General features: G+C 38.7%; 1 protein-coding gene across 9 annotated transcripts; it reads left to right on the top strand.

The window, feature by feature from the left end:
- The first annotated feature begins 8013 nt into the window (after positions 1 to 8013).
- LOC141911913 (uncharacterized) lies at positions 8014 to 13927 on the top strand. Of its 9 annotated transcripts, none has more exons than XR_012620095.1 (5): positions 8014 to 8108; positions 10145 to 10249; positions 10561 to 11418; positions 11794 to 12474; positions 12584 to 13927. XR_012620095.1 is itself a non-coding variant. In XM_074803014.1 (3 exons), exons 2-3 carry the CDS (start codon positions 10626 to 10628, stop codon positions 11796 to 11798), a joined length of 798 nt encoding a protein of 265 aa, XP_074659115.1. In that variant the 5' UTR covers positions 8134 to 10249; positions 10561 to 10625; the 3' UTR covers positions 11799 to 12539. The 9 variants fall into 9 exon arrangements, 1 of the variants encoding a protein (XP_074659115.1); XR_012620101.1 differs by lacking the exon at positions 8014 to 8108 and having other exon boundaries at positions 8132 to 10249; positions 11794 to 11876; positions 12197 to 12474; XR_012620100.1 differs by lacking the exon at positions 8014 to 8108 and having other exon boundaries at positions 8132 to 10249; positions 11794 to 11876; positions 11966 to 12474.
- Positions 13928 to 15709: the final 1782 nt, after the last annotated feature.

The following is a 15709-nucleotide window of genomic DNA, read 5'->3' as shown; positions in this document are numbered from 1 at the left end:
GCATTTTGATCACGCATTCGAAGTTGCGCGCGGGAAGAGAATATATGGGCCTATATTGAGATGGAAGAAGAAAAGAAATATAGCACTCAAAATCGAGTATGATGACCATTTAAATCAGTAGTCTATCAATAAATTTACATAAAAATCTACTGAAATTAGATGGATGGAGAAGTGGTCAAATAGCTGGACAAATGGGGTGGGGCAAATATTCAGCTATTTTCTATGAATACTTACCATTAAGTACACTCAAGATTGATTAGATTGGGAAGAAAATATAGGAAAACGTTTTCTTGTTTTGGTGGTGAAATATCAAGTATCAAGTTCGAATGTCAGACGCAGGTGATAAAAAGTAAAAAGTGACATCTACCATCACAATAACGCAAGAAGTGTGTGGATTGCATTTACAACAAAAGAGTTTTCGGTTTTCTTGGGTGCATGTACGTAAGCCTCTGCCTGCCGTAAAAGCGGTTACCATTACAGCCATTACGAACTAGCGCCGGAGAACGGAATACAGTATTAATGCCGTAATATTTAAACCTGATACTCGTACCAACAATTAAAACCATTTTCCGTAGAGACAAGTGTAGTGAAAATGAAGAAATAACGGCTCAAGTCCATTATAGCATTAAATAGTTCCAGCAGAGACTTATTACATCGGACTGGTATTTGAAATTAATCCGCCAATATCAGACATATTGAATCTTATATTACGCACGAATACGACATAACGCTATACGGACAAACCGACAAACCGACAAACCGACATACCGACATACCGACAAACCGACATACCGACAAACCGACAAACCGACATACCGACAAACCGACAAACCGACATACCGACAAACCGACATACCGACAAACCGGCAAACCGACATATCGACATTGGCATTTAACAAAAGAGAAATATTATTACGGAACTTATTATTAATAGCAATAACATACTGAATGCTTGGCGGATTATGTATCTTTGGGTTTCACACGTTTAAAAGTTTTTCCAGTTATTTCATTGTATAAATGCTTTTAATATAAGTCTATGAATTGCAACGATTATAAATGATATCGGCCATAATATCGACGACGAGCGACCACCCATAATTGGTTATCAAATCATGGGATAATCTTCAGATACTTTAAGACGGGTTTACGGTTACTTGATGAGGTTCAAGATTCATCCGACTCATCCGTGTCGTCGACCTGCGTTAACATTTCTTCAAACGCCTCTATTTCTGGATGATGAATTCGACAAGTGGTTTTCATGGCCTCGGACATACTACTCGTATCATTAAACCGATATACGTCTAAAGTTGTGTCTGTGCATTTGAACAGACTGTCTTTTTCGAAAAGTGCGTCTGGCAATTTCTTGAAGAAAAATAGTGTTGATCTTCCAGCTCCTGCTTGTTTTAGTGTTTTCAAGTGACCCAGGTTTTTCCTGCTCAGCTCCTGCAGACTTACTGGAATAAGAGAGACGAAGTATATCAAATACGTGTGCATGTGATGGCTTTTGTTGAATTTGCATTCCATTACATATAAGCCAGCCAATTAAAGAATATTCTATTAGGCCTTTTTTAATGTTATAGAAATTATCCTTTTTTATCGGACGAGTTTAGCCGATTGTTCATTCGTTCGTTCGTTCTTTAAATTGATACTATAGAAACCAACGTAGTATTATTAACAATCCTTACAGTTTCAACCGAAATTGGTAAAATAAGAATGGCGAATTTCGTAGCATGTCCCGGTCTATTGGAAATTTCTCCACTTTTTCATGATTGTAAAAAAGCAATTGATTTTCTGCTAGATCATGAAGTTCTTTATTCAGCAAATGATTGTGATGTGTGCATTAAACCAATGTTATTAGTACCAAGAACATCAATTACTGATGGATTTATTTGGTTGTGTAATGAATGTGGCTGCAATCGGTCTATCCGAACTGGAAGCATCTTTGAGGTAATATTGTTGTTTTTTCAACGTTATGATTTTGGGACGTGTGTATTAGCGTGTATTACACTTTATAACATTATAGAGATCGAGGAGCCGGGTGTGCCCGTGTATTACACTTATATAAAGTGGCTGAGATCGAGGGGCTTTGAGGTGCGTGGATTACCCTTATATAAAGTTGCTGAGATCGAGGGGCTTTGAGGTGCGTGGATTACCCTTATATAAAGTGGCTGGGATCGAGGGGCTGTGTGTGTGCGTGGATTACCCTTATATAAAGTGGCTGAGATCGAGGGGCTGGGTGTGTGCGTGGATTACACTTATATAAAGTGGCTGAGATCGAGGGGCCGGGTGTGTGCGTGGATTACCCTTATATAAAGTGGCTGAGATCGAGGGGCTTGGTGTGTGCGTGGATTACCCTTATATAAAGTGGCTGGGATCGAGGGGCTTTGAGGTGCGTGGATTACCCTTATATAAAGTGGCTGGGATCGAGGGGCTGTGTGTGTGTGCGTGGATAATTACCCTTATATAAAGTGGCTGAGATCGAGGGGCTGGGTGTGTGCGTGGATTACACTTATATAAAGTGGCTGAGATCGAGGGGCCGGGTGTGTGCGTGGATTACCCTTATATAAAGTGGCTGAGATCGAGGGGCTTGGTGTGTGCGTGGATTACCCTTATATAAAGTGGCTGGGATCGAGGGGCTGTGAGGTGCGTGGATTACCCTTATATAAAGTTGCTGAGATCGAGGGGCTGTGAAGTGTGGCTGAGATCGAGGGCTGTGTGTGTGCGTGGATTACCCTTATATAAAGTGGCTGGGATCGAGGGGCTGTGTGTGTGCGTGGATTACCCTTATATAAAGTGGCTGGGATCGAGGGGCTGTGTGTGTGCGTGGATTACCCTTATATAAAGTGGCTGAGATCGAGGAGCCGGGTGTGCCCGTGTATTACACTTATATAAAGTGGCTGAGATCGAGGGGCCGGGTGTGCCCGTGAATTAGGCTGCATTATAAAATATTTTTTCATAATTTCTACAGGGATCCAAACTGTCGTTGTGCTCTGCTCTGTTGATCGTGTACGGATTTGCAATTGATCTACAGATTTATCAAGTGCAGAAATTGGAACCTAATTTGAACGTGAAGACCATCATGAAATGGTATGACAGGTTGCGTGAAGTTTGTAGCGATTTTCTAAGGCGTAACCCTGTCGTCATAAAAGGTGATGTCGCAGAATCAATTTCAGAAATTGATGAATCACTTTTCGGAAAAAGACGCAAATATAACAAAGGAAGCGGAAAACAGGACACATGGGTTTTTGGAATCTTTGAACGTGGAACACGGAATGTTGTAATGTCAATTGTGAACCGTAGAAATCGTGAAACTTTATTGCCGATTATAAAGAAGCACGTTGCAAGTGGCTGCACAATTTATTCAGATGGTTGGTCGGCATATTCGGCGTTAAATGAAACGTATAACCATGGTGTTGTTAATCATTCCAAAGAGTTCAAATCTGTCGAAAATGTTTGCACGAATGGCATTGAAGGTATGTGGGGTATGATGAAAGGTAGGATCAAGAAAATGAAGGGCGTTGTCCACCAAAGAATTGGAATCTATATTGATGAATTTGTGTATAGGTATAGATTTGGACACTCAAATGGAGACATTTTTTGGGCATTTTTCCGTCATATAGGGCAACTAAAAAGAATGGAAAAATTGAGACGGCCTAACTTACATTGAACATTTGAAGCTGTGACTGCTCGTCCGCTGAGATTTTTCTGGATCATACGGAGAGTAACCAGTGGCCCAGGGGAATGAATGGCAACTCTCCAGACTTTTTCGTCGAAACTCTTTATTGATTTATTCATTCTGATGGTTTTTGTGTCATTTCTTGAAAAGCTTTTAACGGCCTAAAATGATCAAATAATCATAAATGTGTTCATATTTTCATTAATTAGCAGTTAAATAAATGTTACCAGGTTATATTGTACTATATTTGTATGTTTAAAAAAAAATATATTTTCATTTACCTGTAAAATCACATCTTTTTGTTGAACAATTACATGATATAACGTTTTGGCGGTGATGACGGATTCTAATCCAATCGTCTTATTGAATCGGAATTCATTTTCTTTGTCCGTTAAAAAGTGATGTAGGTATTGACTTTGGATACTTAAGATGGCTGCAATCCATAGAATATGCATAGCATCTTTTGAACTTACGAGACTCGTTTCTTCAATATTTTCATCTGGAACAAACATGATTTTTGAGTGCAATTGAAGGCACGAACCCGTGTTTTAATATTGGTTATTTGAAATAGCAACTGAGACTTGAAATCCTGAGTTAAATTTTTTTGTGAATTCTGTCATTATGCAAACTGAATTTAAACGAACATATAGTGGTAAATTAGATATAAACTTTCTTTATCAATGATTTTCTTTAACTTTCTACTTGAAGAGGTTTTAGGATACATACCGTCACTCGAGTCTGAATCGTACATTCGGTTCATATACATTACGAATTCGTCACGAATTTTGTTAAACGCGGTTGTTGCCTCTAGTGAAAATTTTAAAACCGTGTCCTTAGATTTGAAATCATTGTAAATTGCCTCGAATATAGGAATGAAGCTTTCTAATCCTGATTGTGACAACAGTTTATAATTGTCTTTACAATTGCTCGATGGTTGGATCATTGGTTTTGAGACGAGGAACAAGAACCTATCCCAGAATCCGTCACCACATTGCTGACTTGCAATTAATCATTTCCCTAAACATGGGTTCTGGTTGAATGAAGACAAGCATAGATATTGCTGTTTTTTCGAACCCTCTGGTTCCTGTTGACAATGTTGATGCATCGCCATGTCCACCCCATACTTTATTAAGGAAACTCCTTTCTGATTCGCCATTGCGTTGTTTCGTATTAATTTCGGCCATCAGCTTCGCACCTTCATCCTCGCTTATCAAGCCATACCCACGGTTTTCTTTTTGATGGTTTTGTATTCCAGCGGAGGTGTATTTACCGATCAACAATGATTTACCACTTTTTTTTTGCATAAACCCTATCGGCTGGTATTACGATCTCATCAAATGCTCGCGATTTACCTCCTCCACACTCGCAAAGACATGCAATAAACGTGTTCAGGGTTGATGTAAAATCACCGTCTTCCGTTTCAGCTACACATCCAGGCCCTATCAGACTTGCTGTTATTGGTAGCAATGCCCCAACTAAAAGATCGAGTGGACAGTTTTTTGCCCTTGAGTAGATCCTTAACCATTCTAGTTCCTGTTCGTTGACAATTTCTGCCCATGGTACTTTAATTTTCCATGCTTTTTTATATATTTTAGCAATATCGGAGCTGCATAGAATAGATCTCGACATCTTGGCAATTATCTTTGATCTGACTTAACAGTTTAATCAGTTTAATTACGAATTCAATTAAGATATGTATCCATAGTAACACTAATGACAGTGGCTAAAAGAAACTATGGACGCAGTGTTCTATAACAATAGAATTTTCGGTATCAAACGAATGACACTGTAGGTAATGAAATCAATTCGCAAATTCTTATTATATTTTCATCATTTAAATATAATGATGTTATTGGATTAAGTAAAACATGTCATTAATTAATTTGTTACAGAAATACAAGTAGAAACCATTAACAAACAAACATGGGGACCCAAACATGCTTACAAACATTACATTTAGTTTAATGAGAAGAGATATGACACAAGAGGAATTTGCAGTACCAACTGAGCCACAAAATTTCCAACAAACTTGAAATCTATTAATCAATTTATTGTTTTAATGTGTGCAATATAATAAGTCTAATACAATAAGAGCATCGCAAGACGCGTGAAACCCAAAGATACATAATCCACCGAGCATTCAGTATGTTATTGCTATTAATAGTAAGTTCCGTAATAATATTACTTTTTTTTATTAATGCCAATGTCGGTTTATCGGTATGTCGGTATGTCGGTTTGTCGGTTTGATGGTTTGTCGGTATGTCGGTTTGTCGGTTTGTCGGTATGTCGGTTTGTCGGTTTGTCGGTTTGTCGGTTTGTCGGTATGTCGGTTTGTCGGTTTGTCTGTATGTCGGTTTGTCGGTATGTCGGTTTGTCGGTATGTCGGTTTGTCTTGAAAAGTATGCAGCCGAATTACTCCCTTTAAAAAAATGTATCTTTGAGCGGGGAACTATTCCACGCTATACTGGACTTGAACCGAAATAACACCCATATACTGAAATACACGCAAAGAAAACAGCGCCAAATCTCGGAATGACAATACACGCGCTGCAGTTAAAGAGCCATAGGAAAATTAGGCAAGATATCTTAAAATTTCAAAGTTCACCTGAAAGGGGGCATTTATGCGCACAGTGCTTGAAATGTTTGGATTTTTTAGAAAATTATTTCGGAAAATAACGAACTTCAAAGTTCAGTACCCTGGATTTCTATGCGCACGGCAAAAACTGACCACCGATTTTTATATCGCTCTCATGTCGCATTGTTGTAAATTTGAGAAATGATTTTAACATAACTGAAAACTAGAGATTCACGCGGTTTGAATGTTGCTGAAGTTGTCAAAATCCATCCATGGACAGATGAAATATGATACAATACACATCACGGATAGTTTTTAAAAAAGAGAAAAAAATGACCCGACAATACGGGACAAAAATACCCTAACAAAATGGCGGCTAGCAACTGTAAAATGGTTTATTTAAATCATTTTCTTGCCTGTATAGCAGTTTTATAACCGGGCCAGAGCGCCAGTTTTTGAATCCCTCATGTATCGCCATAGATAGCGTCTAATATTTATAGATCCATAAAATAGCATCAATTATTCAATTTCCTTATCCTTTATTCCCGTTTATAACCTGGTTACCTTTCTTACTGCGTTGCGGGTCGAGTTGTTTTCGTTGGGGGATTTTACACAGACTATGTTGTCTTACCGTCTTTATAACTATTCGGCGGAACCAGTTGTTCAAAGAAATCAAACTGCTCTTAAAGCACATCAGTACGTCTCAAATCTTCTTACCAATACGTTCGTATTTATATCCTAACGATATTATATTGTGATATATGAATTCCGCTCTAGTAGAGTCGAGTAGCGCCCGTATTCGGGCCGGTTCAATTTGGTACTCCGCGGTGCCGACCGCTTGAGTGCTCCCTCTTTCGGTGAACTACATTTTTTTAACTAATTGGAAGTTAAATATTCTCTTGATAATAAATCTTTTTTTTCGGAGTTTTTAATGCTCGACTCGGACCAGAGTTCGTATAAATAAATCTATGCTTGTAGGTTCCGATCGAGCGTCGTCGTGGACGGCGGTCAGTCACGCATGATCGTGACGTCACGCCGTACCACGTGATTTTCAACCTATTGGAGCGTAGCGGGGACAAAGGCGGGTAGCCAATCAGGACAACGCAGGGACAATGAGCCCTATATAAGGCGGGCAGCGCGCTAGTTTGGGATTCGACCTGAGCGTCGACCACTCGCATGGTTCAATTTAGCTCTCTCTAACCAACGAATACTATATTCCAAGTTACAATGTTAGCAAATTGTACCGCCCGCGTCCCGACGGGGACCGGGTTTCCTTTCCTTGGGGGGATGTGATTGAATTACGTTGCTTTTATTATTAGGGTTTCTGCTGCTTTCGCAGAAACCCTCTTGTAATTCTGTTGATTATTATTATTATTATTATTATTATTATTATTATTAATTTTCCCCTTTCCAGCCAAAAATTTTTCATAAAATGTAACTCCTCTCAGATTCGACTACTAGCAGCTTATAAACCTAATTTTCAATTATGAAAGAAATATAACTCAGCGCCTGACCATTTCCAATTTGCGTATTATAATTGATTATGAATTAATCCCGCGTAATTATTTGGTCTAAACAGGAAATAAGAATGTCGCAAGAATCATCATCCATTGATAAATGTACATCGTGAAAAGCCTGCAAATTACCCGACGACCTTGAGCTTCAAAATAAATCACGGATTCGGATTTATAAATCGGGGTTCGACCTACGACATCCATTCAATGTTTTCAGATTTCGTGCGCATGCGTCAATTTAGCTCGGACGCCATTTTCTTTATTTTACAACGTGCGACGCCACTCTACGTTACTTGCATTTTTACGACTTTGTTGTGTGTTTCTGTGACCAATCTTCAGAGAGGTATGTATATATAACGGTTAGGCCTAATATGATGTATTTTTCCACGTAATCTGACGACTGGTATTAAAAGCCGACCGGAATTCGTCTTGATCCGCGCGTTGTGGTAGCAGTCGGGTCTGGTTGGTGTGAGATCGATATCGAATCCCGCATGACTTACGCATAGAAGTAGCTTTTAAAAGGCCAAATTTGGGCTAGGTGTTAAGGTTGACCCAATGCGTATGATTTAATAATAGTGTTTGTGGTATGGGTAGAAAATATTTAGGCCTATATAGACAGCAGCTTAAATATTGAATAATGGGATTTGAACTGCACTAGTGTGTGTGTGTCTGTGTGCGAGAGCAGGGAGCACTCCATCTCCCTGACCCTGTGACTTATGATTAAGCCACCCGATTCTGCTGAATGCGAACAAGTCATCAGGTTTTCGTGAATGTGAATAAATACTATAAGAAGGGACTGCCAATTTTAATGAACACAGAAATATCTTAATTGAAATCGTATGTCAGCTAATTTCAAATTGAAGGCCTATTATACATAAATTACAGTACACTCCGCCCACTCATGTCAGACCATTTGGGAGTGTAAAAATGTATCCTGCTTTCTGGATCTGATTCAAGCTTAAGTCTACTGTTTGTATATTCAATCTACCTAGGCCCATAGGCCTAATTGTGCCTGCCTAATTATTGGGGAAATCGACAATGTCAGGTTCTTGAATTTCTCGACTGATGGCGCTAGTTAGAACTGGATATTGGTACCTAAATCTGCCATGTTCTAGTTTATTTGCAATAAAAATCTGGCCTCTCAATTTTTTAGTAGGCAGTAGTTATTTTACTGGATCTGGTCACTGACTTCTGAACGCTATTTTGCAAAATATTGTCTCTAAATTGGCTGATTTACTACGCACATGCGCAAAGAGGTGCGCGGCTTAGATAATTGGAAGGAAGTGTGGAGAACAGAGTTTACCCGGACCAGTGAATTACTAGCCTAGTGTCTTCCTATTAGATCACAGAGCTCATTGAAAACCATCCGAATGTTTTAGCTACATTTAGCCTCACCTAACCCTAACCCTATCCCTACTTGTGAAATCGAACCCTGTGGACCCTCTTCTCACCCTCTTGACACTAACCCTATCCAAACCCTTACCCTAAACCCAATAAAATGATTTAATTGTTACATAATAAATGGATTTGGCAAAATAGCGTTCAGAAGTCGGTGACCGGATCCAGGTTAAATATGCACTTCCTTTTTAGTAAGTGTATTTTACGTACATACATCATCACGTTTAATCCTTTAAGTATGATATCCTGGAAATCTGTTAGATTGGACAAAACGTCAAAAATTTTCCAAAAATCACAAATTTAGTGAAAAAAAATGCTCATTAAAAACTTGAAGCGAGAGATCTTTATTGCAAATCAACAAAACAAGGTGGATTTAGGTTCCAATTTCCGGTTCTGACTAGTGCCATCATACGAGTAATTCCAGAACTTGAATTTGTTGATATTTGTATTGGCATCATTCCTTTTCTAAAACGGAACCTGACGACCAATTATTCAATTTCCTATTTATTTATTTTTTTAAACAAGACTCATCATGCAGGTATTCCCCGCAACAACAGGTTTCAGAGGGAAGACCACCCTTTTATTTTTGTTTCAACCCATCTTAAAATGAGCCACCAATCGGTAATCGGGCGAACCATAATAGTGTTCACTGCCTGTTTTAATACTCGTCGTTGCACATTTGTTCAGGATACTACGTCTAGCCTATGTGGGTTATAGGGTTTATTCCAAAAGTTTGCAAACAAAATCCAGTTAATTTGTTTAGTTTTGGAGACATTTTTGATGCATTGTTTTCAACACATTTTATTCAATTTTCTTCCAATCTTGCCATCAACCAAACCCAGCGGAGCTATCACAGCTGACAGGCTGCTTGTTCAACACACCATACCTATTTGTAGCAGGTGTCACCTATTGTTTCGAAATTTTAGAGAAAGTTCCTACAGGCTGATTAATAATGCTGTGATAATGTTTCTTTTGTGATAGGTCACATACTTGATACTTGTTGATACTTGAAATAGGATATTGATCAGTACATTACTCATCATGCCTAAAAGGAAAAGAAGAGCTGGTAGCTTTCAGCCGAAGAAGGTAAGACCCTCTTTTCATAGGCAAATGTTAATCTTCTAGTAAGAAGTATGTAGGCCTTTTTTCCGAGTAAAAAATTCATTAAGCTGTTCATCACATGTGTTAGCTGCGCAATATTTTGGTGCCTGATTTTGGTATTTTATCAGAAAAAACCATATCAGTAAATCATAAACCAGTTGCTTAGAGGGTGTGTAACTGACCAGTGTCGTATCATCCCTGGTTCTTGTTGAGATAATTATAAGCTATTGAATTGAATTGAACTCATTAGAAAATTCTACGAACGTATAGTGAATGAATTTTTTTTCTATTTTCAGAAGGTGGAGGTGGTTGGAGTTCCCTCAGCCCTAACTGGACAAAACAGAGAGATGAAAAATGATCAATGGAAAAAAATTATGAAAAATCTCAAGATGAAGACTACAGAAGAGTTGAAAATGAAATCTTAAATGAAAACCTAAAAAACGCTCAAAATGAAAACTTTAACGAAACGCAAAAAGAAAACTCTGATAACAATCAAAACAAGAAGTATGAAGTGAAAATCAATGAAAACTTTGAACCAAAAACTAATGAGAACTATGAATTGAATGCAAATGAAAAAGATGAAATGAAAATGACTGAAAAACATGGAATGAAAATGAATGAAAAATATGAAATGCATATGAATGGAAACTATGATTTGAAAACAAATGAAAAAGATGAAATGAAAATGACTGAAAAACATGAAATGAATATTAATGAGATCTATGATCAGACTATGAATCAAAATTGTGGAACTAATTCGAATGAAGATATGACAAAAAACAAAGTTGAGACAATTGAAGTGAAATCAGTTTTTTGTGACTTCAATCATGACAACTGTGATACGATTATGCATGACAACTATGATAAGACTAAACAAGGCAACTATGATAAGGCTATATATGGAATCTGTGAAAAGATTACACTTGACAACTGTGATAAGATTCAACATGATAACGCTGGTCACAATATACATGAAACCTCATCGAAAATGAAAGCTGACTCATCTATTCAACCAATTTCGAGTATGATTTCGTGTAGAGATTGTGATGGCAATTTTGGTAACAGTGAGTCATGTTTAAGTGCTGAGAATATGAGATGTTCATCAATTCATGGAAATTTCCACCAGGGTCATCCAAAATACGATATTCATTCAGGTAAGCAATGTAACAAATGCATTAGCTGCAATGATTCATGCATCAAATAAAGCTGTAATAAACTGGATGCCTCATGATATTGATTCAGTATTGAATATTGGAAATGATTTATACGCAACATTGACTAATATGAATACAATAACAAATATGTATTTATTGATCAGTGAGCTACCAACTGCTGTTGAGATTGGAAATTCCATTTATAATGTGACTGTTGGATCCCCTCAAGTTGCTATATCTGAATTATCTGATGAAATGAGAGCTGGAAATTTTGGAATTATCAGTGAACTACATGAATGTTTGCACAATAATCTGCTTAATTACGACACATGCTTTATAACATTTGCTGGAAATACATTTTGTGTTTTAAAACAGGATGACATGTACTGGGTATTTGATTCACATTCGAGAGATGCATCAGGAATGATGACCGCTGATGGACATGCTGTATTAGTAAGGTACTCTTGTGTTAATTGTATTGTCAAACATTGTCAGAATCTTGCAGCTTCAATGAATCAGAGGCAACCAATACAGTATGAAATTACAGTGGCTTCTATCAACCATGAAATTGAAACTACTGTAGAGAATAGCATTATCGAAACAACGACTACATACTCTCCAAACTACCAACAAACAAGTAGTGAAGATGAACTGCCCTATACAAACCCAAAAGTAGATGAATGCGATGTAATTGTTACTAGTGAATCCGTGCAGCATGATGATTTAATTTACAACCCACTAGAAAAAGGTCAGTGCAAAACATTATGCTCTATTCTAGGTATTCATTGTCGACCCTCAACTCTCGGATATGAATGTATGCCCAAATATGATGGACAACTCTACTCTCCATGTAATACGCAGAAAATTAAAGGCGATGGAAGCTGTTTTTCCGGGCAATTTCATATTCAATCTGTGGAACTGAGCAATATCATCGGGCTATACGCACCGAAGTTTTAAAGCACATGCGGCAGAATTCCGACAAATTCCAACCACATCTGAGAAATCCACAACTTACTATAAATGAGTATATTGATGAATCCCGTATGAAATATACAGGTACTTGGGTGACAGAGGTTGAAATTCTTGCAACAGCTGATTTACTGCATGCTGATATATATACATTTGTAGGCAATGGTTGGTTACGATTCGCTGGTTCTACTTTCAGTGCACCAAATCGTGTGTGTGAATTAATTGGCAACATTTATTTGAAAAATTGCAGAGGTGTACACTATGAAGTTGTGTCATGTGTGAAACAATCTGAGGAATGTATTTGCTCTTGGTGTGGCAAGCGACAAAATACTGAAAAAACTAATGAGTAAATACAGTTTATAAACTGTATTTACTCATTAGAAAATGAGGTTTTTAATGTTATCGCTTTTATGGTTATTCAGGCAGATTTGTTTATAGGGGAGTTGTGTGCTGGTGCAAATGTAGTAAATGTTTCGATTATCAGAGTCTCCTATTTGGATGGGTTTTGTAATGTTATAATATGATAATGTCACAAGTTGGTAATAGGTTTATGTTGTTTAATTCTGTCCACTTGTACACATTTGAATTTCGATGTTGTTTGCTTATCATGACACATGTGTAGGAGGTTATGGTACTGGGTTGTGTAAATGTGTATGGGAGGTTATAATATTTCGTTCTGTAGAGTCTCCTCTGCGAATATATGTCAGAGGGTGACGCGTATTAATGAAGCAGGGTGTTGTGAAGTGGTGTGTATGAAGTGTATGTTTTGATTTCGATATGTGGAAACATCTATGTGGATGTATATAGGAGGGTCAGGTGTGTTACAATAGTGGGGTTTTGTATATACAGGCATGTGTAGTTATGATTTTAATTTTATGTGACCTTTATGTGAATTCATTTATGAGTGACAGGGTTTATATTTTAGTGTTTTTGAAGATTGTGTGACAATAGTAAATGGGTAAATTGATGTACCTAGTTTCTAGGGAATGAAACAGTGTGTATTTGGAATTGATATGTTGTTAAGTAACAGTGGTATAAGCTGGGGAAAGTATGTAGATAGTTGTAATGGGGCATGAATGATATTTGACATTGTGATTGATATGTAGCAATGTAACAGTAAGATATGGTGGTGGATGTATATATCTAGCTGTCATGGGGATGAAGCAGTCACTGTGTGGAATGGATGTGTTGGAATGTAACAGCTATGTACAGTGTACAAAATGAGTATTATTTCATGCTGGGGGATATTGATGCGTTGTTGCCATAGGTTTTGATGTGATAACACTGTACATATATTACCACCATTAATATTACTAAACACATATGTACAGTCTTATGAATGATTATGTATGGAACTGTATGAAGGATTGTATTGAATATATAGGAAATGGTAATTGATCATGTAGCAATCATTTGTGGCGATGTATGTATTTTGTATTGTGCAGTGAGATAGTATTCAGAAATGTTTGTAATCAATGTTGTGGGATGAAATATAAATAAAAGGTGGATGGTATGATGATATGTGTTGTGTATAATTATTGTTTCCAAATTTGGTGCTTATCCCCATATGCTTGGCCAAGTTCTGATGTCATTTACTACATTGTCCCTGGCAAGGATTTGAGCTTGATGGCATGGCGACTGCCACAGTACAATGGGGTTCCTGCAGTGCTGCTGTGGCAATTGAGGATTCCACTCATAGCTAGTGACAATCCGCCAGGTTGCTAGTAAGTAGTTCGTCATTCGCCAGTGCGACATATGAAAGTTAGGCAGAAACCCGTTATCGCTGCTATGCAGCTATATTTGGTATTTGTTATTGTTTCCGTGCCGCGAGGTCCTGATTGTCCCCGGCCCGCCATGTTATTCTATAAACTTCTGTAGTATTCGCCAATCATCACTGCGATACTATTAGGTTGTCTCCAACGACAGCCCTTGTTTAAAGCTCGACCGAAGGTAATTCCCGTCCCGGGTGGGTGGATTTTGGCGATGGTGACTGGTTTGGGTAGGTTCTTTTGGTCTCAGTCCGTTGACGGTCCAGATAGCTAGGCTATTGAAGAAGACGAGGGTTACTGGTGTGGATGGTACAGCCGCCTACGGGATTTGCCGGGTCCGGAGAGGACGTCTGATGTCGATGGTTCGACCACCTACGGGAATGGTATATTGGTCCACGGAAAAGCGAAGAGAACGAAGAATGGGGTCTGCCGGTCAGCCGTTAGACGAGAATCTGCAGAGACTGAGTTCCAGTCGGGTGCTGGCACTGTCGCCGATTTCTTCCCTCCCCTCCTTAAGCATTAATCGCCTTAATCATGGGGCATTACCCGTCCTATTCCACGGGAAGTATTATCGATCGATGATCGACCCCTCTAGTATTAATATACGGACATTAAGTATTATTCTAACGAGTTTCCACATCATTGTGATGCTGGGACTGGGACACAGCGAGGACTATTCCTCTCTGTCTCCCACTCGCTCGAAATACCTCACGCTTGAGTTCTAATTTGAGTTAGATGATAATCAGGCAGCTAAGCCGTTTGACTTTAGTAATGCGCCGGCGGGACCTAACCGTTTCGGCTATATCCGCCTCGCGTTTCAACCATTTATGCAATGCATTCGTTGTAGAGTCGAATTTTATTCGGGGTCGCCTAGGCCTCGTTGCATTTATTTCCGCGAGCGATGTCGCGTACGGTCCTGTAGTCTTTTTTTTTAAACTGAGTTGAGAGAGAAGGGTGAGGGAATATCATTTTTGACGGTATTTTATTTCGTTGGGTCACTTGACCCCCCATGAGTTTCGGAATTTGTCGGGTGACGATCAACCATGCTGCCAGTGGTAGTCCAGGTCGAAACCAAGTCTCCCCTTGATGTCTTACTGCCTAAGAGGACCAGAGATGAGTGTCCCGAAGAAAGAATGGCGGACCAGGGAACTGATCAGTTCCTGCGTCGGACCACCAGTGAAGGCAAATTCCAACCAAGATGAAGAATCCCTGTAGTGGTAGTTCAAGAGGAGGCATTATCGAGTCGGTCCTTGGCCGGGTTCAGATATTGGGATCTGCTCATCGTCACCGACATTTCCGCTTCGGACTCAAGCCTTTTAATTATTTGACTCTCATAGTTCAACCCCCCCCCCTTTTCTCTCTCTCTCTCATTCTTGGGTGTGAGCCTAATCGCGCCTTCGTACAATATTATATCCGTGGAACATGATTAGTTCTACGAGCCGTCGTTATGCCTAAGGACCAGTTTATAAATGTTATAAACGTCCCTTGTTCCTGGGGATTTTTGAGAGTACATACATTTTATTACGAGTATTGGGAGATTGCTTTGATCTTGA

The sequence above is a fragment of the Tubulanus polymorphus genome, chromosome 10, assembly GCF_964204645.1.
Source record: "Tubulanus polymorphus chromosome 10, tnTubPoly1.2, whole genome shotgun sequence".
Classification (NCBI taxonomy): domain Eukaryota; kingdom Metazoa; phylum Nemertea; class Palaeonemertea; order Tubulaniformes; family Tubulanidae; genus Tubulanus; species Tubulanus polymorphus.
This window is presented reverse-complemented; position numbering and strand designations above follow the sequence as displayed.

Bases quoted from the DNA above. Each gene is read 5' to 3' on its own strand.
- LOC141911913 (XM_074803014.1), top strand. From the start codon at position 10,626: ATGGAAAAAAATTATGAAAAATCTCAAGATGAAGACTACAGAAGAGTT.